The 24,893-nt window shown below is 39.8% G+C and overlaps 2 protein-coding genes across 9 annotated transcripts in view; one reads left to right on the top strand and one right to left on the bottom strand.

Annotated features, from left to right (window-relative positions):
• Positions 1 to 7,240, top strand: part of pappa2 (pappalysin 2) — a 73,409-nt gene extending 66,169 nt beyond the window's left edge. The window contains 2 exon segments of the mRNA XM_051401885.1: positions 1,172 to 1,270; positions 5,624 to 7,240. Of these exon segments, the coding sequence (XP_051257845.1) occupies positions 1,172 to 1,270; positions 5,624 to 5,752 (228 nt within the window). The 3' untranslated portion in view covers positions 5,753 to 7,240.
• A 2,012-nt stretch (positions 7,241 to 9,252) lies between these two features.
• The window catches only part of astn1 (astrotactin 1), a 399,395-nt gene continuing 383,754 nt past the window's right edge, over positions 9,253 to 24,893 (bottom strand). For all 8 annotated transcript variants that reach the window (XM_051402015.1, XM_051402098.1, XM_051402178.1 and 5 more), the window contains one exon: positions 9,253 to 12,688. In XM_051402015.1, the coding sequence (XP_051257975.1) occupies positions 12,451 to 12,688 (238 nt within the window). In that variant the 3' untranslated portion in view covers positions 9,253 to 12,450. The remainder of the gene's footprint in view (positions 12,689 to 24,893) is intronic.

Raw genomic sequence — 24,893 nt, 5'->3', positions numbered from 1 at the left:
TAAAAGGTTGGCTAAATGAGATGTAAAAGTAAACCTCTCTTGCTTAATGACATTGGATTAATCTTTGCATCAGTTTGTCACATTGTTTATCATGGACTGCCAAAAGAAACTCTTTTCATTCCATGTCTGCACAAAGACTCCAAAAGTGGAAGCCATTTCTACTTGTGCAGCACGTCTTGAATCATTTATCAGTACACTGAACATGCTTCAATCACCTGTGCCATAATACAAACAGCAAACAAATAATGCTACAGCACCCAGTACCTCCAACCCCCGCAGACTGAGACTGGTTTAAAACTCCTACCTACAACGTACAAACCTTTTGCACTATTTATATTTATTTTTCCACTTTAGTAGCTTTAGTTTAGTTTAAGTTTTTTAGTTTTAGTCAAGTTTAATTTTCTGCTTATATTTTGCGCTCCATGTCCTACTTGAACAATGCATAGTGTATATATTTTAATTTATAGTTTTATATCTTCTAATATTAATAATATTAGTAATATTTTTATTGTGATATTCTTTGTTCTCTGTTTTTGCACTACTTTGCCCTATTGCTGAATTACTCCTAAGGGGGATAAATAAAGGAATATTTTATCTTATCATATTCTAATAACAAAACTCACAATCTCATTGTGCATTTTGAACAGCAATTATTATCAGCAGTTGTGTTGGATAATCACAGGGTCAATATGAGTGTTTTTAACCTAGAAAGCCATCATCTAATGTGTGGGCAAGGTCTTGGTGGTGTACCTCACCCAGAATTACAGTACATTAGCACTCTTTGTTAAAGAGATCACACAGGCCTGCCTGTACTGTACACCCTCCTCCAGTTTGTTCAATGGACAGAAGTCGTCCGCCTTTATTGGGTATCCTGTTGCATAAGCTTTGTTGGAGCAGCCCATGAGCATGCAACCAACTCTGGTATGACCAAACGATTGGACATGGATTGTGCTGCACGAGTGTTTATTTTCATTTGTTTTATGGACATTTATTCCAAACAGTGTAATTGTGTGACAATGTCTGCCGCTTACTGAAAATCTGTTTTCTGGGAAGATGCTGAGTCAATTTTTTTTTTTTTTTTTGGCCTTCTCATTCTTCCATGCTGTGTGAGGTAAAATTATCATTTTGGGGAAAACATTAACACTGTTTCTTGTTTATAACTTGGGTCTAGCCTTTTGGAGGGGATGGCTGGTGTGACACCATCAACAACCGGGCCTACTGCCAGTATGACGGAGGAGACTGCTGCCCGTCCACACTCTCCACCAGAAAGGTACACAAACAGACATTTCCAGTGCTACACCTCTTGTCTGCCATATTTACATGGGAAGAGAAATATTCATTTTCATCACTTTCATACCATCTGTTTTTGTTGTAATACAAATATTTGGGGTGGTATTCTTTTAACAGATATATTATAACTTACCATTTCTGTCCACTTTGTTTAAAAAGGTGGCAAATTGTTGTTTGGCTCGCTTCAGGCTCACATCTTGCAATCAAGATGGAGCTTAGCTGAAGCTGGATTCAAAGCCAGATTCTTCCTGTTTACAGTAGTAGAAATCCGTCTCTTTTGGCACGAGCGCTGTGCCGCTACGCAGGAGACTTTTGCTAAGCAAACAAACACAGATCCCTGCTACTTTCCCCTCTCTCCTGTTAACGACTGCGCCTATTTAGTCTCCCTCATCTGTACTTGAAACAACAGAGGAGACTTGTGCCCTCCAGCTTTTCCACTCAAATGGTAAATAAGCAGGTTTTCACCACCCCATGCTGCTATACACTTTCTCACCTCTCATATTAAGCCACTGTTCAACTGCAGAAGGAACTAGTCTTGGTTCAGGACATCACTTAGACCAGTGGTTTCTTTTTCCTTAAGGGATTCCTTTTTTATCGTGGAGTGAACTGAAAACCCCTGTCTAAGTAACATACTTTATGGATATTTCATATCATCATATACAGTGAATAATAATAATAGTACAGACCATCTGATAAACTGTACAGTGAACCCAAATAGAACACAATAACTGCAGGATGTTTGTGTAAAATAAGCATTTGGATACATTTTGAATATTGCATCAGAGTTTTTGGGATATTTTTAGTAACTTTTAATGCAATTCACTGTCTGCATCATGTATTCTCCCATTGTACTATAAGCTCTTTGGATCGCTTGTGTTCAGGTCTTCACTGTGCTCTTATCATGTGAGATTTTTTAAAAGTTTATATCCTAAATAATAATCTAAACTTAAAAAAAAAAATCATTTTGTTTTCTTCACAGACATGCATGAATGCTGAGCTATATATATATATATATATATATATATATATATATATATATATATAATAGCTGTACTACTAGCCTGGCCACTGTGTTTTCTCACACAAAATCAAAAAGGCCTCACAATGGTTAGCTGGTTATTAATTCATCGTCAATGTTAATGGTTAACGCCCAGTTAGCTCACCTTGTAGAGCTGGCAACCATGTAACAAGTTGCTGCAGTGGCCCAGGGTTCGAATCCAACCTGCAGCCCTTTGTTGTGTGTCATCCCCTCTCTCTACCCACCTTTCCTGTCTATCTTCAGCTGTCACTATCCATTAAAGGCAATATAAAGGCCAAAAAAAATAACTTGGTAACCTCACAAGCCCCCGTGAAGCTTTGGTCACCCCTATTGGAGGTTGGGACCCCCAGGTTGAGAAGTTTCAGCTACGAGAATGAAAAAACACTTCCTTTAGAGCCCCTTAAGTGAAGATGAGAAACATTTTTGAATTGCAGCTCTACAGTGTGATGTAGCCCCAATGTCAAATTCTATTTTAAAATAAAAAGTTTGACAAATATGTTGGATATCTTTGTGTTTATCCCACCTAACATACTCTCCCTGGTGATAGCTTGTTCGTGCTCTGTACAAGATGCAAATGCATCACATTACACTAATTGCCCTAAATGATTGCTGTATATATTGGGTGGCTAAGAGGAATGGTATGAATAATAATGAGCAGCCAGTGGTGGAAACCAGGCCACTCATTCCCTCAACTGCTTCTACATAAACACATCTTTTTTCCTGTTTTTCTGTGCTTTCACGAGAACTTCTCCTCCATGTGGACATTTGGGAAGTAGCTCACCCCCCCCCCCATCCCACTATACCCTATTTGGCTACTGTACAGCCACACATCCATGACACTCATTCAGGGGGCCCTGCCTATTAATTCCTATGGCCTACAGTTGGCCGGGCCCCGGCTGTCTCCTTCATGTCCGCAGCACGCCATGACTCACCGGCAGCTCCTTCCTAATGGAGAAGGAGTTCAGCGAGTCTGTAGCTGCCATCATAATAAACGAGCTGCCAGACTGCCACTAACTGCTCTTTTACAGGGGAAGGGGGAGTTGGGGGGTATAAGGGTGGGAGCGGCGAGGTGTCTGACGGTCTGCGGTTTACTCGGCCACTGTAAAACAGCAGCTCAGCGAGCGGGGGTCGTTCTGAGGAAGTGGACTAAACCGCCATGAGAGTCAGCATCCTGACTGCCACCGCGGCTCCAGCAGAGCGATGGAGCGGGGGGTGGGGGGTGATGGCGGGTTTGTTTACAGAACTCTCGGTTTCTATGTGGCTCCACTTGTGCAGGTGTAGGAAATTACAGGTTTTTAACACAGCGAGACCCACATCACATACTTTCTCTGCTGCCACACAAGAAAAAACTTGAGAGTTGGAATATTTCATGGAAATTTGCTTCAGTTTCAGTGCTTATCAATCAAAAACATACACAGGTGAAAATGAGGTGAGTTTGATTTTTACCTTTTTCTCTACGTTGCACGGGCACTTCACAGATTGTTCTAGTATCTGGCAGGATAGGTCACCCGCATCTGAACTACATCAAATATTTGAATCAATATTCATATCTATTTGTGTCTGGATCAGTATAACGGGGCCAGCTGCCTCCTTTTTATGGAGCTCAGGCAGTATTTGGTTTTATTTACGGGGTAGTTGCAGCGATGACAAGGGAGGAGGGATACACAAGAGATGATTCAGGTGGGATTCAGTCATTGGCCAACAGGGAAAAGCTCCAGAAGAAAAGATCTGAGCTGCCACACCATCTATGGAAATGCGCAATCTTCCTTTGATTTGTTAACTGGAGTCTGTGTAGTAGTCCGACGAAGGGCCAAAGTAGTAAAAGCAGCGAAGAGTGAACAGAAGGAGGACAATGAGGACATGATAAGACTTTACATTTGGTTTTGATTGCACGCGAGGCGGAATCCATCACTTTGAAACCTTTTCTTGTCACATGAATTCTGCTCATGAATATGTTGCAGAAAAACAGCGGGGAGGCCGCTAATCCAAACACTCAGAAACAGCCAAAAGACTTGGCTTTTGTTTCTTTGGATGAGGCAAAAAACAAGCCCTTTCTTTCCAAAGGTTGTTAGACGGCATCAAAGGTGGAGCATTGCTTGGCTTGTTCTGCGCCTGCATCAATGAATCAAGATAAAGCAGTTAAGGAAACATTTAATGGCCGCGCCAATTCGTCTTAAATGGGACTGCTGGCATTTTAAGCGAAGCTGGGCCTTCTGAAGCTCGTTGAGAGCCCTCAGTGAAACTATTACCCTGCCATCAACCCCGTCTCCCTCCAAAACGGAGAGCAATCAGCAGTGAAGGCCGACAAGCCGCTACCTCCCACTCTCCTTCTCGCCTTGGTTGCCGTCATCCTTATTTTCTTTCTCTGCCTCCCACTCTCCTTTCTCCCTCTCCTGCTTTCTTTCTCTCAATCTCCCTCTCACTCCTTCTCTCCAGGAGTGAATGTTTACATTTCTTGCAACAGACTGCTTCGCGGGGCACCAGAGTTTATTTTGCAACCTGTGGTGATGGCTCGCTTCCTAGACAAGAGCTGGCAGCCTCTTGTTGTTGATTCTTAACATGTGTTCATCCGTTCACCTCCACGGCGGTGCGTTCCTCCCTCCCCTGCCCCTCCACCCCCCAACCCGAAGACCCTCAAGGTTTTTCGCCGTTCAAAGGCCACGTTGAACTATTTGACATTGCGCTCTTTATCGGCCTCCGGGGGGCCATTGGAGCCCTCTTTGAAACTGTGAGGAAATACAAGTCCACTAAGACCACGCTCGGGTTACTAAGCAGTACTTACCTTTCAGCACAAACACAATGTAGAAGCAGGGGCAAAAAGTGTTCACTAGCTGCTATGTCACTTCAAGCAAATGTATTTTTTATTGTCTGTTTTTGCCATTCAAACTTGTGCTCTTTGCTACAGTTGAAAGGTAACAACCCTTTTGGGAAGCCTCTTCAACTAGTGCATTTTTCAGTGACTCTGCTTTTACTGAAAGTCCTGATGTAATATTTCCTTTTAGCCTGCTGCTTTTCATCCTTCTTTTCTAGGCTTTTGTTCCAGCTATTTACACTGGAATGGGCCATAGATATGCACAGGATTTTTTCAGATTTCATCAAAGACGATCTCAGACTGCCTGATACAGGGAAACCAACCAAACGGAATGTGCATTTTCACAGTTTAGTCATCCATTAAGAATGACATTTGCACCAGACTGGCCAGAAACATTTTCGTTTAAAATCCGGCCGCAGATTGAAAGATCTACAGTGGCTTTGGGAAGCCGAGCGCTGAATGTTGTGCTTGTTTACCGTCAGGTCATTCAGTTTGGGGCAGACTGCAACCAGGATGAGTGCACTTGCCGTGATCCGGACGCCGAGGAGAATAAGAGCAAAGCTGTGCGCTTGGAGGGAGGAGGAGGTGGAGCCGGAGGAGGAATGCAGTAAGATGGAGGGATGAAAGAAGCTGAACTTGTGTTTAACAGAGTCAAACCACAAACAATACACCACAACAACAAAAACAAGAAATATTCAATTTTTAACGTTTGTAATGCAAAGAATGTGATTGAAGTCAGACTTCATACAATAAAAGGCCATTTTAATTTTATCATCAGTGATCTTACTGTCAGAAAGCATCACATATGAGTCATGTGGGAATGTGATTCCTTCCTGCACAAATCCAGCCTAACACCCACTCGTGAATATTGTATATTGTTTTCTTTTCCTGGTAAGAAATGAAGGGTTATCTTCACTGCTGGATCTGTGTAAAAGCAGAACATTTATATATTTTGAAAACACTGAGGTCTAGTTCAAATAGGGTTAAAAAGCAGTTTATCCACTCTTGTACAAATGAAGTCATCATAATTGGATCAAATCACTATTGTAAATGGATTCAAGTACTTTTCTGGACTTGATTAGTTTTAGGGAAAAAGAAACCAAAAGAGCTAGCTGTACCTGGAAACTGTCGAGTACACGCACAGACCTTACAGTAAGGGCTACTGCTAACAACTGTGTTTACTGTTAGCATTAGCATTTCATAGAATTATTATAAAGTATCATATTTAAATCATACTCAAGCCAAAAATTCGGACCGGTTGATTTTTCTCTCGCTCATCAACTCGTCTGATGGCTACTCAAAACCAAATGAGGACTAGTGGGCAAAGGAAAAGACTTGCCTGATTTCTGTTCCACTACACACGGACATTACTGTCCTCACGGCAAACCAAAACAATTCCTCTCAAATACTAAAATGAGATACAGTCGTCATCGTTTGTGCATCACATCCTTCTACAAACACTGCTTTCTGACATGTAGCTGGTTAGGAATGTAAAAGGATACATATCTGTAAAGACTAACATGTATAGACTAATATATTTGGATCACTTAACATATCTACTAGATCACGTATTAGTCACACAAGTCAACGCTATTTATATCACAGATCCAGTAATACAAACATATCTGTACCATACAGCATGTGCACAGGGCTTCCCAAATGTCTGTTCAGTTGTAAAAAACATGTCATACATTCACATGCATACAAATATGTCAGATATTTATGATTATAAAGAATTAAATCCAAATCTAAATGTGAAAGAAAGTAACATCAAATACTGACTGTACAATGTGAAAACTGTGATGATTATTCTTAAAAGTTATGGATTTCCACTGAAAACAAAGATGCATGTACAATTGTAATGTTGGAGTCGGCAAAGAAAAAAAAAAAAAGGAATACTTTTGGGAAGCCTGGGCATAACCTCTCCTCAACACAGACCTCAAACCTCTCCTGCTTGCATGTTTGTACGTCAGAACGGTTCTGGTATCCATTAGCCAGAAATGATCCAAATGTTGTATCTATAAAAGTGTAATCATGTTCTTTGTGATATTTTACAGTACTTTATACTCTATATGAAATAAATAGCAACTTTATATCGACCCTTACAATGTCTTTCTTCATTTGATTTATGTTCACGTACAGGCGATGTGTCTTTTGTGGGTTTTGTGAGTTATGCATGTACAAATTACATGGTAAACGGTTACAAGAAATCGGCTCACTAGATGGTATACGAGCACACACACAATTTTCTATTTTTGCCTTGATGCCTGTTTATGATTTCAGATTTCATTACAGGCATAATTGCAAAATATTTTAAAGGCATTCTAATAACCATCTTTCATACTGTCAGAGATATTTGTATCTCATGACGTATACAGTGGTCAATACTTGCACAGCTTTAAACTTGAATTGACAGAAAAGGTATAAAGATTAAAGGTGCTGTGTGTTATATTTTGCCATTACTGTGTCATGGATTGCTGAATTGCAGATGGCACAAAACAGGATCTATTAACATGTATATTCTATATTGATTGCTTCAGGAACTATAGCATTTATGTTTATGCATGTGTTTGTAGACCGTTAAATACAGAATCAAATTGTCTTTGAAAGAAGAGACAGAAACCTTATTTCTGTGCTATGAGTCTTCAGGCTCCATCAGCAGATATCGACACCATTCTCTGCAGAGGACTACAACGGATCTGCAGCAGTATTATGCTTGACATGATTTGCAAAAAGAGAGCGAATAAACAAGTTTCTCAGATTTCAGTCTGGCTTTATATGCTGAATGTCAGGACAGCCTCCCAGCAAACTGTTACCTTCTGAACTCAGACTAAGTGCAAAATAGTTACCCAGTAATCTCCACTTGTATCTGTGACTATCTGAAATGTTTTGGATGGATGGATGTTAACCTTAGTCATATATAAAGATATTAGGTTTGACCGTGCAGTAGACTTGATTCACTGAAATTCTCCTCAAATTAAAAAGTAGGCCACATGTATCAGAGCAATAATAGAATGCCCTTCCTGGCACCCAGCGGCACAGATTTTGAGGCCAGGCTCAAAGCTGTTCTGTAAGTAACCATTTAGATTTGGAATATGTGATCAATTTATCCAAATCATTCCTGTTTGGAAGTTTGTTCTGATGTTTTTGGAGATGTGAGGACCTGCTGGCTGGTTGGGTTGACTGTCATTCTGGGGAGGACACTCTTATCTCGGTCAGCCCTTTGGTAATTTACTACTGGCTCTGGTGTCTCCGTAACATTTTGATATAAAAAGCCTTTAGAAGATACTATTTGGTCTCAGGGATGAACTATTATTCTTATTGCTGCAACATTAGTTTGTCTGAAGGTAGTTACAGTCCATGTTTTTATTGGACATTAACAGTGCTGCCTCTGTGCCTCTCCTTATATATACAGCTATCACCACATCGCAATAGGAATCGACAAATACACCTTAATTAAAATGAACAGAGGTGGTGTGGTCTATACTACATTTCATTTTGAGTTTTTAATGTACATTACAGATTGGATATCACGCTTATCTTTTGACTGCGTCTCACTGTCAATAAAGTTGGGCTTTTTTTGCCAGTTGAAGTGAGCTGGTGGTGTCAGTAAGAACACTGCTGTCCCAGTTTGCGAACTGATCATACTGCGTCCTCCCCTCCTCGGGAGGTTGCACCCCTGAGTCGACCTTAGCAGGTTCAAACTCCCAAGCGCATAACCTTAGAGTGAGCTGGGATTTATCTACATATGCACACAGCTCGCCTTCCATGGAGTCCGCCATGTCGAACCAGAATGTTTCTACAGTAGCCCAGAGTGGACAAACCAAACACTGACTGTGGATATTGCCTTTAAAATGTTTTGTGAGTTTCATGGCCACCATAGTTTCTCCTACACACTTCACAGCCCCTTCTCACTCTCAGACCATCAAATACAGACACGAGCGGTGTTCACTTAGTTGCAATGTGAAACTTCACCATTAGATGCCACAAAATCCTACACACTAGTCCTTTAAGTCATTCAAGAGCATGGAAAACTAAATAGAGCGCACAAATTAGAAAATACTTCTTCTGATGCCTGTCAGGCTCTGTTAAAGAATATCTAAACAGCCACTTTTCACAATATATTCTTTATTGTTCTTTGAAGTAGCAAAGATCAAAGTGAAAAAGTTTATAATAGCCACATACAGTATAGACAGAATAATCTCATGCAGGTAGTAGATGCTTGGTTTGTATCTCTCTAAGAGGTCAACAGGTCTCCTTGATACCTTATTCATTTCATGTTCATTCCCACTTAGCTTGTCATTTTACCCTTTTTGTACAAACACAATGACACTGTCGTCTTTTAATCAACCAGTCAGTCACAGTTCATTTCAGTCCAGTTTCAGATAGTGGTCAACATCAGATCAAAGAAAGTCAAACTCTGCTCTTTACAGAACTGCAATCACTGGGATTAATCCAATTGTTTGACTAAAGCTACACAGCAGATATTACAGTACAATATTGTATCTACTAAAGCACACCTAAATGTTGTAAAATATCACCTGTTGTACATTTATATACAGAAGAGAAACACTGTGCTGTGCTATAATGTGATGCATTTATGAAATACTTTGCTGCCTATACAAAAATCTACAAGTGTTTAGTATTCACATATGAGATTTGTTAAAAATCAACCACTAATATACATTTGCATTTCTTTGACATCAATCTCCAACATGGCCACTGCACAGCGATAAAATAATGACAAACAGAGGTCAAAGGAAAGTTAAAGTATACTTACGATAAACACACAGTATCCGTGGAAATGTCAGAAAAACCTTTCTCAAGACTTGTACATTATTGCATGAAGTTTAATCATACAGAGAAGCAGTTTAAAACATTGAGACACTGTTAATTTGCAGTTTCAATACAGAATTATCACTTTTAACAGCGTCAGTGGTTAGATTGTGGAGGATGTGAAAACTGTAGAACAAGAAATGAAAATACTGTCAAATGGTTTGGCAGATTTTATTGAACAGAAAATGAACCCTGTGTACTTCCTCTGTTATTTAGTAAAACTCCTTTATAACAACTTCAGTTATAAATGCAAACTATCAATACTACATTCAGCAGGTTATATCACTAAAACTTGATAATGATAATGCTATGTACAAAGTTTGTTTTGAATGTCTATACTACCAAAATAACTCCCAGGAGACCATCCTGTCTTTCTAAAATCTCTTTAGCTTCAAATGCTTAAATGCTACCTCAACCTTTCTCATCCAAACACGGATAACTGCAAAATACTGGCTTTGTTCCCGTTGTCGCTACATGACATTTACTTAAATACATTGGACTGCATTAAGACCAAACCAGGTTCCTAAGTACTCGTTTGAGAGGCTGACGTCACTCAAAATATGTCAAAAGAGAAGTGATAGTTGAAAAGTTTTGATAAGATTTGATGTGTAAGCAACTCCACACAATACAGCAGCCAATAGCAAATCACAGCTGAGGAGATACATGATGTTTTAGCCCATGAAGTGTTCACCTGCTGGGTGTGCTGCAGTTATTCATAATAAATGCGTACGGCAAGCGTCAGAAGCTGTAAAATATGAACCAATGGCTGGAATGTACCAGTGAAAGTGAAGCTACAATACATTTTAACGGTTAAATTTATACATCGCCCAAGAATCTCCTGCATTTTGCATGTAAACAAGAACAAAGCGCTGACTTTTGGTTAGAAGTCCGGTCTGAGCAGTAACTAACTGTATCCAGGCTGTACTGGCCAAAATTCACAGCCACTATCAGGTTTTTGGCCACTTGTTTGACATCAATAGTTGCCTTTTGTAATTTTTCACCAACATGTCTAAAGATATGACTGAGTTTGGATTTAAACAGGCACAAAGGAGCTGTCCTTTATGTCCCAGATCTGCTCTTTTAGTACCTGACTCAAAACGCTTTCCTCTCTATTACACTATTAAGTTGGTCGATTTCTGCAACAAAGAGTAAAAAAGGTGCTCTGTATTATATATCAAAGTTTTAAAAGATTGTTGGGTCCAACAAAGAAATAAAGTGAAATAAAATGCATGAGATTTTTGTTTTTCTAAGATAATTGCATTTAATGTCATGACTGAATAGAAAACAAAATGTGAAATACCATATGTTTTGATAGTATTCAACTTTTTTCCACATTTTTTTCATGCCATTCTGCATGTAAATGATAAAAATAGTAAAGAATTGGAGAACTTGAGGGCTGGAGGCGTGCTACAAAAGGTGCTTTTATTTTTCAGAAAGCTCCAAAAAATAATGGAACATCAATGATCTCTGGCTCATATTCGTTTTCCTTGCTTTATACATTGTTCCATTCCTGCCTTGCAATATTTCAAATTAAACGGCAATTAAAAATATCCAAATTTAGACACATACCAGCTTAACCAAGCAAAACATTGGAGGTAAACAACAGAGATTCCCACACAATGAATTGACTCGATGCCGACTTGCTCTGTTGTCATGAACACGTGGACAGCGATAACCTCACGAGATTGAGGTGGCTTCAGTTTTTGGAGCCCAGCGCCGCAGTTGCTCTCCACTGACTGCAAGACCCAGGGCATGATGGGAAACGCCTGGCTGTAACCTGACCAAAGAGCTGACTGGCTCTTAGTTTTGACCATAAGCAGTAGCAAATCCTAAATTTCAGTAATATTATATTACTATAGTAATATTGAGTATTTTGTAATATTCAGCACTACATTGTAGGCTATTATTGTCTTGTGTTGTGCAAGGTTTAATCTGTTAACAAACATTTCTTGTGTGGTTGATAATGATAACAATAAAGTTAATTTATGTTGAAACATGGTCTGCAAACAATGGGTAGCCTACAGATTGACCTAACAGGATGTAAACATTCCTGTGAAGTCCTGTATATTCATTGAAGGCTTCAGGAAAATGACAGACTTGACTGCAGGTTTTTGTCACCTCCAGTCGCCTGATCTCAGTTCCAGTTCATCTCGAAAGAGCCTAATTTTATCTTGTGCCAGCAGCTGCTTCACAGTAAATGTTAATGGAGGAATATATATTGCATTTCACAATTTGCCTCTCATTCACCCTCTGCTCTGATAGACTGAGACTTTGAATACATTTACCAATAATGTGGACAAAGCTAAATAGAGTAAATGGTATTTCAAATAATGTTTAGGAGTTACTGATGACACCATGAATGCATTTAGCTTAGGGAAACAGATGTGAAACCTGCATTTGATTTGTTTCTTTGTTGGGTTTGACAAATCCCCATTATTCCTGTACACATCCAAACTCAAAGCTTCAAGTCATTTTACAGCTCCTTAGGCTCACCGTAGTCATTGTACATGACAGTCAGCGTCTGCTCGTCACAGGCCTTGTGTACATCCTGGCCCATATTAGACCAGTTCAGCCCGAAGGACTTGGTGTCAGTGTAACGGCAGGACAGGAACTTGAGGGACATTCTGCGAAGGCCAATCTTCGGCTCCTGAAGAAGACCTTTACACCACGGGGAGAGTTCGTCTAACTGGGAGAGGATCAGGCCGGCCTTCCTGTTGGAAAAGAGTGAAAGTGTGTTTTTGTTTTCTTTCAAGACCTTGATAACATGTATACGAGTAAGCGTGATAAATGACACATTTCTCAGTACAGGGGATGGACTCAACAAAAACAACCTGCAATTTCATCATTACAAGGGGTAACAATTGTGTCTGTATGGTTAAGCTCATTATATCTGACTATATTTTTAACCATTATGAATAAAATAATATGCGTGTTAAAGTACATAAAAATGTATGCCAATGTATGACTGACATCATACACATACATGCATGTTTTATGTGATATCAGAGATTATATAATAATCTCTCTCTGTGGTTGTGCCTGGGTCAAATAAAGAGCTCAAAAATTGCTTAAAACACAAGTGCCAATTACGCACAGATTAAATTCAACTGAGTCTGTATTGGCTTGGCTTCAGGTCCCACAAATAGACATTTTGGCCAAATCTAACTGTGTAACCACGCAATAAATGGTCAATATACTGACTTATGTGTCTCTGACTGAACTTGTGCTTTATGCCATTGACCTGAACCCCGTTTCCCAGAAGTATTTTAAAGCTAAGATGATCTTAGTCCTATTGCAGGTCAATAGGCTAAGACCACCCTAGCCTGCTTTTAGGAATGAGGGCCCTGGTCTAACCAGGCAACCAATATATGGTGTAAACTATAGTCTTCCATATTCACACATGCACGTCTATCCTTAACTTTTCTTGGCATTACACGGAGGAGCTGTACGTGTGAATGCCAATGAGCAAATCAGTTGGACCGGACATTAGATGGACATTACCCAGCCAGCTCAAAGTCTGTGTAATGTGTCCGATTGAGCCCATGTGTGAACAGAGCAGGTCACGGTCTGAAGAAATCACAGTGAGCGAGTGTGTATGTCGATGAACTGTGTTGCTGCTTCATACTCTTTTCTGCTTGCCTGTATATTGCTTTCCATACTTTCACTGCTATTGTGGATACATCCAAATACATTCTCTCCTCCTGCACGGTCTACCCAGGCGCCACCTCTCGTCTGAACCAAACAGACTGTTTCCAGTAGGTGAGAACGTGCCTGATACGGACAATCTCCTGTTGTGTACTACATGTGTGAAGCTCTTCTTCAGTTAATGTCCAAAGTTCATAACGGTTCTTGAAATCAAATTGCACTGCACCACTGGACTGCCACTGCACCTCTCCTTGCACTCTATCATATACGAAGCCATCCAAATATCAAAAAGGAGCAGGCGAAGAAAAAACACTGCTACATTTCAGGAAAATGTCCCGTTTCAACATCTGTTTATCATGTCGTGCAGATGTACTGCATAATTTGCTACAGCCTTCTAATTTCTATCTCTCCAACACTGCCCAACCCTTTACATTGGTTGTTTTGCAGTCAGTCAGCAATCAGGAAATGCAGTGAACTATGGGAAACACTTGTTGCCAAGCAGCCAAAGGAAGGTAGAATCTCAATCTTCAGATACACTACACCATCTATATTCCATAAGCCACACTGTGGCTCTGCCGTTGTTTTAGAATGACATCAGTGTATGACAGAACCTAAAACCTACCCATCTACCACTGCTTCCTGTCTGAAGGAGCTCACAGGGTAAGGTGCACTGTTACTGACACATTCCAACTTTGACCCAAAGCACACAGTGGCTACTGATGGTCCGGGTAGGTATGATGGAAGTAAACAGTGGAAAAATGAATGAAGGAATGAATGGCCATAGCAAGTGAAGAGCTGGTCCTTGTGGAGAGGCAGAGGAGAGACTATGAAATGCTTGAACCTGTCCTTTGGCCAAACCAGGCCAGCTGAAAAATCAGCACCATTAGTAACATGATGCACATAAATATATCTCACAGGGACACTGAGTGCAATAAATAACCATTAAGCCTGATGCAGCCTATTTGGCCCTTGTAGTGAAAAACCCTGTCAAGTGTTAGTCTAAAGTCAGAAAATGGCAGCAGGGGAAGATTTCATTCATTCCACACACACTTTCTCCTCACTGTTCAGCCAAACCAGCACTTCTACAGCACAGTGTCCCCATTCTGCCAAGCCACAAGTCTGCTGGACGCACCAGGGCCACAGCACATTATACTGATGACACATCAGAGCATTCAGGCTTCACATTCAATATGCGTCAGTTAAAAAGAATTAATGACCATACTGATAGACTGAGCAAAGAGCATTTTCTCCAAATGTTTTTACCTATCCGTTGCTCTAAATCTTTAGATTTCCTTTTCACATTCGGACCAGTTTCAGCAGATTACTTCAGCCCGCCTGCAGCTGTGTGCTTTCCCTCCTGTGTGCATCAACTTAATTCAATTTAGAATGCAAAATGTGCAGGTGAAAGCAAACCACAGTGAATTCACAAATATGAAATGTTCCACTCATCGTTGTGGGCACTCACCTGTAGTCATGAGGCAGATCTGATGCTGATCTGATAATGATGATTGACGATGGAGAGGTGAAAATGGTGAAATCAAAGGTGAAATGGAAAGGGAGATGATGGGAGGGGAAGTAATGGAGTTCATGAAGTCGTGATTCTCACTGGTGATCTCACAATGAGCAGAACAATGACTGATGAAATGAAGAAATATCATGATGGTGATAATGTCAGATACATGTATGTATACCGTGTATCAGTGGTGTGTCTGGTCTCGGTCTCCGGTCTTGAGATGTTTTTTTGTATTGTCTTGGACTTGGACTCATTGGTATTTGCACTCAGACTTGTCTTGGACTTGACCATTGGTCTCGCTAAATATTCTACACACCAGACCTTTGAAAGTCAAACTAACAACCATCACATTTGGCTTTTCCTGCTTTCTTCTTCTCCATCAGCCCTCTTATGTGATTGGTCCACAGCACCCACTACAGTGACGTAGATAAATGTCAACTCAAAAAGCAACAACAAAAAGCTCAGCTAGCACAAGCAGGTACACACCACTGAGCACCATGCACTGGCTGTCACAGTACACAGCTATACAGACCTAAAGTTTGCTAACATTAGCCACCATAAGCTACTGGTCCTACCAGACCAAGTAAGGCTGTACAGAGTGTGCTGAATAGATTAGTGGTGTGTTTTATGGCTAACTTTTCATTTGTAAAATGAAGAATGTGTTTTCTCTTCTTTCAGAAATTACACACTTTCAGTTTTAAGGTAGAAATATTCATTTTAGATCAGGTTGTAGGTCTGAATCAATGCCAACAGAAAGTGCCAAAAAAAACTAAAGTCACTAGTTGTCCATTATGCAACAGTCAATCAATCAGCTGCACTGCAGGAGAATGACTGATTCATTTTGTCTCAATTTCCTTTTCAATTTTACTGTTTGGAAAGTTGAAACAATATTTTTCTAAAGCATTACTGACAACATTTGCACATCACTGACTGCACTCACTCCCAAATAGTCAAATACGGCAGCCTCCAAAATGATGGTGCTGTAGGTACTGATCTAGCATCAGTATTTCCCACGCAGGGCTCCATGGTCATGTTAGCATTAATGAATATGCAACATCCACTTAGACCTTCAAAATAAAGCTTGCTGAGAAAGATTTAACATTTTATGAGTTTACTTTGGTTTCACACAAGGACACAAACGGCTCTGTCCTCGGTGAAAGTCCTGCGTTTGTTTGACCCATTCATACACCCCAACTCTTTATACCACGTCACCTGACCGACCGCACGTCATTATATTACGCTTGACGAGTGTGTCCAGAAATGACGCTTGAGGAGTACATACAGCAGGATAGCTTGAAGTGTACGGCCACCGGCCGAGCTGCCGTATTTGACAAGTTGGGAGTGAGAATATCACCACACAGAAACTGACCACACGTACACACACAGGCATCTCGCAGTCTGTAGTGTGTGTCACATACTGGACACGCACACACTAATAAGTAAGTTGGCAAGTTCAACTATACATGCATTGCTCAAACACAAGAAAATATATCACTACATTATGTAATAAGTTGCACACGGTCCAGTGTGGGTTGATTTGCAGTTTGCTCTGGATCCCGACCGTGGTCCTGGATTAAAGCAACTATTAGCAGTAAGTAAGAACATATGTTTGTTTTACTTGTAACTTCTGTGTTCCAGTCTCTCTCCAGTCTGATATCCTATACACATCCTTTACAAGTCTTTTTTTGATTTTGTTGATAAGCTGCAATTCTTTGGCGTTTTGAACTTAAAGTTGGCACTGACCAACACATTGTAATAACACAGACACTGTGTGGCCTGCGGCTTCTATAGTATTTCATCTCTAAACATATAGCACATCACCCTATTTCCTGGTATGTGTCAATGTTATTTCTGGAAAATGAATGTATTCTGTGTGCCACAATAGGCCACAATTCCCTTCAAATAGGCAAAATCTTTTAGTCAAACATCTTTCTGTGTTATTTTTGGCATTCCTCTCTAATTTGCAAACCATTTTACATATAGAGACACACGAGAAGCAACATCCTCTTCGCAGCTGCCTGGCTAAGAAGTACTTTGCATATGTTATTGAATGGATTTTGGAATTGGAGTGTATTTTGGAATTGGAGTGTATTTTGAATGTTATATGTACATGTGGATGCTCAGCAGGACAACATCCCTATTGCAAATGCATATGGAGAGAGCCATAACAGCAATATCTACAGCCTCAGTTATGTTTTCTGCTCTGGAAAGTGCAGTGAAAGAAATAATAATTTTAATGATGTTAGCCTGTCTGCAGACAAGAACTCTTGTGTTGGTAGTGGTACTGTGCTGCCATACTGTCATTCATATCATTTTTCTGAAACCTCTTTATGTTCCCAATATTTTGCCACAGATTTCAGTGGTCTGAGGAAATCGGGATATTTATTTGCTTTAAATAAAGGGAAAAAAATGTGGTTTGTTATGGTTTCATTTTTTAGAAAAGCAAAGGAACGTTTCACAGGTTCCAAATAGCAACGGTTGTCACCATAAATCCTTGTGCATGTATAGGAGTGGAAAATGGTCTCCAAGATACAACGTGAGTGCTCCTCAATAAAACTCTCACCCCAAACTTCTGTGTGGTTTTGACTGTCCACATGCAAGTAGGCATGTGGATGCATGTGCATGTTCATATGTGATGCATATGTTAGACGTGCTTATACTTGAAGGCACACATTTGCATGGGAAGGTACATAAGCACACACTGTTTAAAGTGTCAACATTTGATATATAACAAAAACACTCTTATTTACTTAAAAAAAAAACTGTTGCTTAAAGTACCAGTGTGTAGGATTTACTGGTATCCAGTGATGAAGTTAAAGATTGCAACCAACCGAATACCGCTTCCCTTCCTAGCACGAAGGACAAACTACGGTGGCTGCGAATGTACAGTGTCTGCCCAACTTTAAGGAAAGATTGTGGTTTTGGTTTTATGTAGAAAACACGTCTGGTGTTACTGTTGACTTTATTAACATTGAACTACAATTGAACTATTTGCTATTTGCAAGTTTTCTAGGAAGAATATAGGGTTGAGCCAAGTACTCGGCTGAAACGAGTATTCGGTACAGATAATGTACTTTTGTACAATAAGTAAAAAGGGAAAATTTCTGGACTTGTATACCTGGATAGCAACTTCTATTAAGAAAACCTCTTCTGTTAATCGATGTCTTATAAAAAACATTGCTTTAAAAATTTATTTTTCAAACCAACCTATATCAATTCCAGGCTTAATTGGAATTGGAATTAATTGAATCCCCGTCCATTCTGAGGATACGAATACAGATCATTTAGTTGGTTCAACAGATATGGATACAGATAATGGTGTACTCACCCATCCCAAGCAAAATAAATCAAATGTGTTATTAATAAATGTTTTGCAGATGTGTTCAATGTGAACATTTTCCAGGAATTAATATTTAAAATAATTAAATAGATTATAATAATCAGTTTATGATGATAAAAAACATAATCCAGGTGGCATTGTGTTTCTTTTAAAAATGCACTTGTGTTTGCTACTTAGTTGTATATAAAGGTTACTTCTAGGACACTGAATATCCTACATGTAAAATGCACAACACTAGAAAGATGCTATTAATGTAGCTGTTCCCTTATATTGAACTATGTGTGTTATATAGATGTTTATATACATATATCTACTGTGTGAAGAAATATATGTATATATGCAAGCTATAAACATATATATCTATATAGATATACATTATATAGGGAGCAGAGAGCAAATGTACGTGCCCCAGATGTAAAAGACTTCTCTCCATCCCCTCCGATCTGCACTAAAAGTATCTTTTTATAAATAGTTTCTAAAAAAAACAATCAGTATTCTTTTCTAATTTGATAAATTGCATAATTAAAGTACCGTCACTAATTGCTAAAAATAGATTGTCAATTCCGAAACTACCGTATATTACACTTGACTGGAACCAGACAAAGCAGTACCTTGGATCGCTCCTAGTGAGGGCAGTTGAGGTATTTTTAATTTAACTCGTAACCATTTATACTGATATTGATAATGGGATATTTTTCCTGGAAATTTATATCAGAGTGCGTAAATATTTATATGTTTCTGTTCAGTATCACAGAAACCAATAAATCACTGCTGGACAAGCAGCTGAAAGGCACTTCTACTTTAACTGTGTGTATTTTTGTCCTTCTCTCAACTATAAAAAGGCGGAGAGCAAAGTAAACAGTCTGCTGTGATTATGATTATGATTTCCTGAGAGAAATTCCAACCATAACAATACTTATTATCGCAAGCACTCTTCTGATTAGAGAGACTGTCATGTAAAAACAAAGAAAATAGGAAAAAATCAAATATTTTTCAGTTCATCAAAGGGCACAGAGTCCAACCAAGGACATGGTCGGGACTGAAACCAGGCCAGGATGGAGGATTTTCTTTCAGCCCAGCCAAAACATCCAGCATTTATAAGTCAACAGCCAAGCAACATGCCTTAAATGATGGGTACTCCCCTGGCGATGACAAGATCTGGCCCTCGGGAGGAGAAGTGTCAGGCTTTGGAGAGACAGACTTTCGGTGAGTTTATGGTTCGAGTTAAGACGTCACGCGATGTTGCATGAAAAAGGCAACAAAAATGTCCTCCGCGGGATGCCAAACGGTCTCCTCAGTGAGATTCGATATGTTTCTAAAAACAGCAGATCTGAATATCGGCTGCCACAAGAAAGATAAAGCCACATTTGTCCATTCATTTGGTTCCAGATTCTGCTTACTTGGCTGCTGTGAGTTTACATTGAGTCAGAGCCTGAGTAGAGCTCTTGTTATCTGTATTTTGACTAGCTAATGAAAATCTAGTTTATTCAGTCCTCATTGTTTGTGACAGAGAAACTGGGGAATTCTCTCCATAAAACATTGAGCTGATTTGGAAAGATGAAACTGTGTCTCTGTGGTCTGTACATGTACAGTAAGTATGTGTGTGTGTGTTAGAGGGGAGACTGTCTGCTCTCTTGTTTACAGTCGGCGGTACCACAGATGTTGTTTGGGTGGGAGAGGTATATTCCCTCTCAAGAGGCCAAAGAAATGGTGATTTAAGATCAAACCACAAACAAAAGCTACTTAAAGAGGGGCTGTCTAGTCTCTGGGCAGATATTGCTGTTGTTGATGGACTTAAAGGTTCCCTGTTGAGTGTTCAACCTCTAGTTGCACTATGGAGCTGTGCACACACAAAAGGATGCACGTGCACACGTTTGCATGTGGGTGCCGTGATCCACAGTCCTACCAATGGTGTCATACTGTACCGCTGATCTAAAGGTGGTGATACGCCGAGATTTGCTGCAATGTGCGAACATTAGAATGAATAACAGTAAAATAAAAGGACATGAGATGTTTGTTGTTTCAAGCTATTACTTTAAAACTATTGTCAGGAGCAGGTAGAGGTGTCAGGAAACATCAGCTAATAAATACCAGCAGCCTGTTGCTCAAGCTGTGTGTTAAGTTCAAACTTAGCCCATTTGTATCGTAAATTATGACCAAATTGTGATTTATGCATTGCACTAAAATAAAAGTGGTTGCACCACAGAGGTAAGTAACTCCTAAATATTTACACATGCCCCTCAGGTAGTGTAAATCATAAAATGTCACAGATTTATACTCACTCATGGAAAAAACTGCAGTTTTTGTGCCACACAGCATCATCTTTTTATTAACTACAACACGGTCCAGTAGAGACCTAATTTATTGATGACATTTATTTATGATCATATTTATTCATGATATTTTAATATCAATCTAGCTTACTTTGATGTGCTACGATGCCAAGTGGGTCGTAGCACATTGCCAATAGAACGTCCTCATGTAAACACAGTGTATATCCTGGTACCTAGGTAATATAGATAGATAGATAGATAGATATACTTTATTGATCCCAAGCTGGGAAATTGCAGATTTACTATTTAATACTGGCTAGAATGGGTGTGGATCCACATCTATCCGGGGTTTTATGTTTTATAGTTTCTGAAGAAGACCAAGATGAAGATGTCTAACAACAGCAATCAGAAAAAGGTGTCAGCGCTCAATGCTTGGAGCCCTAATGAATTGGTAGATTCAATAAACTCTCCACATCTCCACATCTCCACACATCCCCGGTGTTTACCAGACCAACTACGTTGTGATACTTTATACCAACAAACCATTGGCTTAGAAAAATGTTTAAGGATATAATCTTTACCCTAATATGACCCAGTGTTTATTCATACTAAGACACAGATACAATGAGCACAGACCCCACTGTTAGAGTCGACCTTTGTTCATCCGAATGACAATGATCAAAATGATCTTAGGTGCTTTTGGAGAACGAGGCCAATATCAATACTGGATGCCTGAAAAGTCGGTCCCCTATTTTGTTTTGCTTAAAATGATTTCAATCGTATTTTTGTCCTGGCGCCGTTGCAACCGTTTATCTGCTGCATTTGTTTTTCCCAACGGTTGAATAACGTCACAGAAACAAAGTGTTTGACGCCGAGGGGGAAGTTGTCAGCACAGTTAGACACACAGCAGTGGAGCTGCCTGCCCGCTCGCTTTGTAACAATAGACCGCATAGAGCTCTGCCTCAGGTCCAGTATAGAGTCTTTCCTCACACCAAAACCAGAGACATAGGAAAGTCTAATGTTCATTTGATGACTTGGCTAAACAAAACATGTTTATACTTCCTTCCCCTGTTGCCAGGCCTCACCTTGAATGCACTTCTCTTCTGCTTTTCCAGCTCTGAGGTGCCTTTATTAACATTAATCACCCCTCCCTTTAACTAAATTGGGGGGCTGTTAATCTAAGTGTATTTTAATGGAACACTTCAGAAGCAACTCCCTCAATTACATCAACTCTTTCCAGCATGGTCCCTATTAAAAACAACCTTTCATTAAGGGCGGGGGAACCCACAGACAGAGAGAGAAACAGAGAGAATTAAGGGAGCCTTAGCTAATCAGTTTCACCTGCCAAAGTGAAAGCATGTACCACAGACTGCCATTTAGAAGTATATTTTATGTCGGACACATGGCTCTGTTTATAAAACATTAAGCTACAATTTTACATTATGGGTACTTATCCGTAGTTAAGGGGAAAATTTGGGGCCCTCCCTGGTTGTGCGTTACTAAATGGCCCCGGTGATGTCACAGAGGTTAAGCTCACTCGGCTTCCCGGTCGGTTTGAATGAATTTCCCCCGTAACTCTAATTCACACAAACAACCGCCTAGAATCAAAGACGGCACTTTGGAAGCTGGGAGCGGAACATCTGCCCACCTCTGAGAATCAAAACAAGAGTGGGACACCACCGAGCTTCGAATGGGCTGATACCATGGAGATTTGGCTGTGTGAGCCACCGTAGAATGTGTTTGTAATTGTGCTGGGGGGTGGGGAAAGGTGATTTGGAACAAATTACAGCTCGCTTTGAAAATTGTGCGAAGGAAACACTTGGGCTGGATAGAATTACCTTTGTTTTGGTTTTGTTTAGAGTGTTTGGGTTTTAGGAAGAATGAATCATTTTTAGCATAGTTTCACAGGTTGTTTTAGTGGCACTGTGCTGGAAAAGCACAAGGGGATACATCGGGGTGAGCATTCCTGCCCAGGCCTGCAAACTTAAAGATCCACTCCACACGTTTTAAAGTATGTAAAAATACTCTGATTCACATTTCCTTTAACATGGTTTCCCCATATAAAAAGTAAAATCAATCGTATCTACTTATACTCTTTCTCCCTCATTGAGAAATTGTGGATCTATGAATGCTGTAGTGAAAGAGCAGTTAGCATCATGATGGCTAGTGTTAGTGGAAACATTCGAGATTCCCTACCTTGGGCTTGGCCCGTCAGACCCACACAAAGTTTGTTGTGCAGATCACCCACTCTCCATCATTCAAATAGTAGGCTTTTTTTTTTTTTTTTTTTTTTATTATATTATTTTACATTGTTGCTCTCTAGCTCTCTCTCTCTCTCTCTTTATTTATTTTCAATAAATACCATTTCAACCATATTGATGTGTATTTTGTAGTCCTTAGATTACAAATTGATGGCCATTTGATTTTCATGGTGTACATTTTTTTTTTTTTTTTTTTTTTTTTTTTTTTTTTTTTTTTTTTCCTTATTATTTTTTTTTTTTTTTTTTTTCCCCCCCCCCCTAAACCTTTAACTTTTTCTATGGTAGGGATCAGGTGAGTCCTGATCCATCCCTTAGTTATGCTGCTATAGGCCAAGACTATCGGGGGATTTCCCATGGTGCACTGAGCTCCTCTCTTCCTCTCTCTTTCTGCACTCATTCATGTCCCATTAATGCATGTTACTAACTTCACTTCTTCCCCGGAGTTCTTGTGCTTTTTCATCTTGCAGGTTCTCATGGATCCTGGTGGAGCCTCCTGCCATGGTCCTGCTTGACTGCCATTGCTAATATCACTAATATTATTATTATTATTATTACTGCGGTTACTGTTGTTGCTGTGGTTGCTGCTCGTTGTCCCCCATCGTTGTTGTCGTCGCCGCCGTCTTCTTCATGTTCATCATCATCATCAGTCACAACTATTAGTGTAGTTGTTGCTACTGTTGTTGCTGTGCACCTCTGTCTGTCTGTCTCTCTCTCTGTCTCTCGCTCTCTCTCTCTCTCTCTCACCCTCACCCCAACTGGTCGAGGCAGACGACCACCCACCTAGAGCCGAAGAATCTGTCCTAGGTTTCTGCCTTTTAACAGGCAGTTTTTCCTTGCCCTTGTCGCCAAGGTCTTGCTCATGGTGGTACTGTTGGGTCTCTGTAAATAATGTTATAAAGAGTTCGGTCTAGACCTGCTCTATTTGAAAAGTCTCCTGAGATAACTTCTGCTATGAATTGGCTCTTTACAAATAAAATTGAATTGAATTGAATTCCCACTAGCCTAATTGTTCTTGCTAGAGCTCCAGAGAGAAGTGTGAGAGAGGAGCTGTAAAAATCTATTGAGATGGCTTTTGGTGCTTAAAACCACAAGTTTATCTTCTTATGGATATCAAAGCATCAAATAAAACACCAGAAGACACATTTCCATCGTTGGATTAGGGGGTTCTGTGCCCGATCATTTCTGTAACTTTCCGAAACTGACGATCCAATATTTACACCCACAATCACACGCTGTGATTGGCCGGTTGTGGAGTTGAGAAAAGAGTCAGTGTTTAAACTTTTCTCTCAACTTTCTTCTTTTATTATTGACACAACAGTTCCTGTTACTTTTCGTGTGAAACTGCTTTTTTATGCAACCAGAACAGTGAAATATCAAAAAACTAAATATTGTGAAACTTATCGACATTTTCTTACACCCCTAGAATATATACTTTCATTTTCAAAAACTCAAAATATTGTTTCTATAACAGCTGCAAACATTGCTCAGATGTGTATATTTGTATATGTTGGGGACTATTTTCAGCAGCGGATTAATACACATTATTATACAATGCATTATTGTTGAAGTATTTTGAGTATTCTGATTTAATGAGCACACTTCATGGTATGTCACAAGTCTTCTACTAGTACTCGGGATTGTGAGTGAGGTCTGTGACTCACTGTTAGGATGGGAAGAGTTTCACATGAGCAGTGAGGGGTAAAGTAATCACTAATGGAGCATATCTGTAATTTTAGTCCCGACCAAATCCACCATATGTTTAATTTTTATGGATTGCTAAATCAGAGTCTGGGTTTTCCAACATATTTGAAATTGCTGGTGAAAGGACCTTCTGCTCAAGTTGCATTTTAAAGTGGTGTTCACACCGAACCATTGCAGACTCTT

Source organism: Dicentrarchus labrax, unplaced genomic scaffold, assembly GCF_905237075.1.
Source record: "Dicentrarchus labrax unplaced genomic scaffold, dlabrax2021, whole genome shotgun sequence".
NCBI lineage: Eukaryota > Metazoa > Chordata > Actinopteri > Moronidae > Dicentrarchus > Dicentrarchus labrax.
This window is presented reverse-complemented; position numbering and strand designations above follow the sequence as displayed.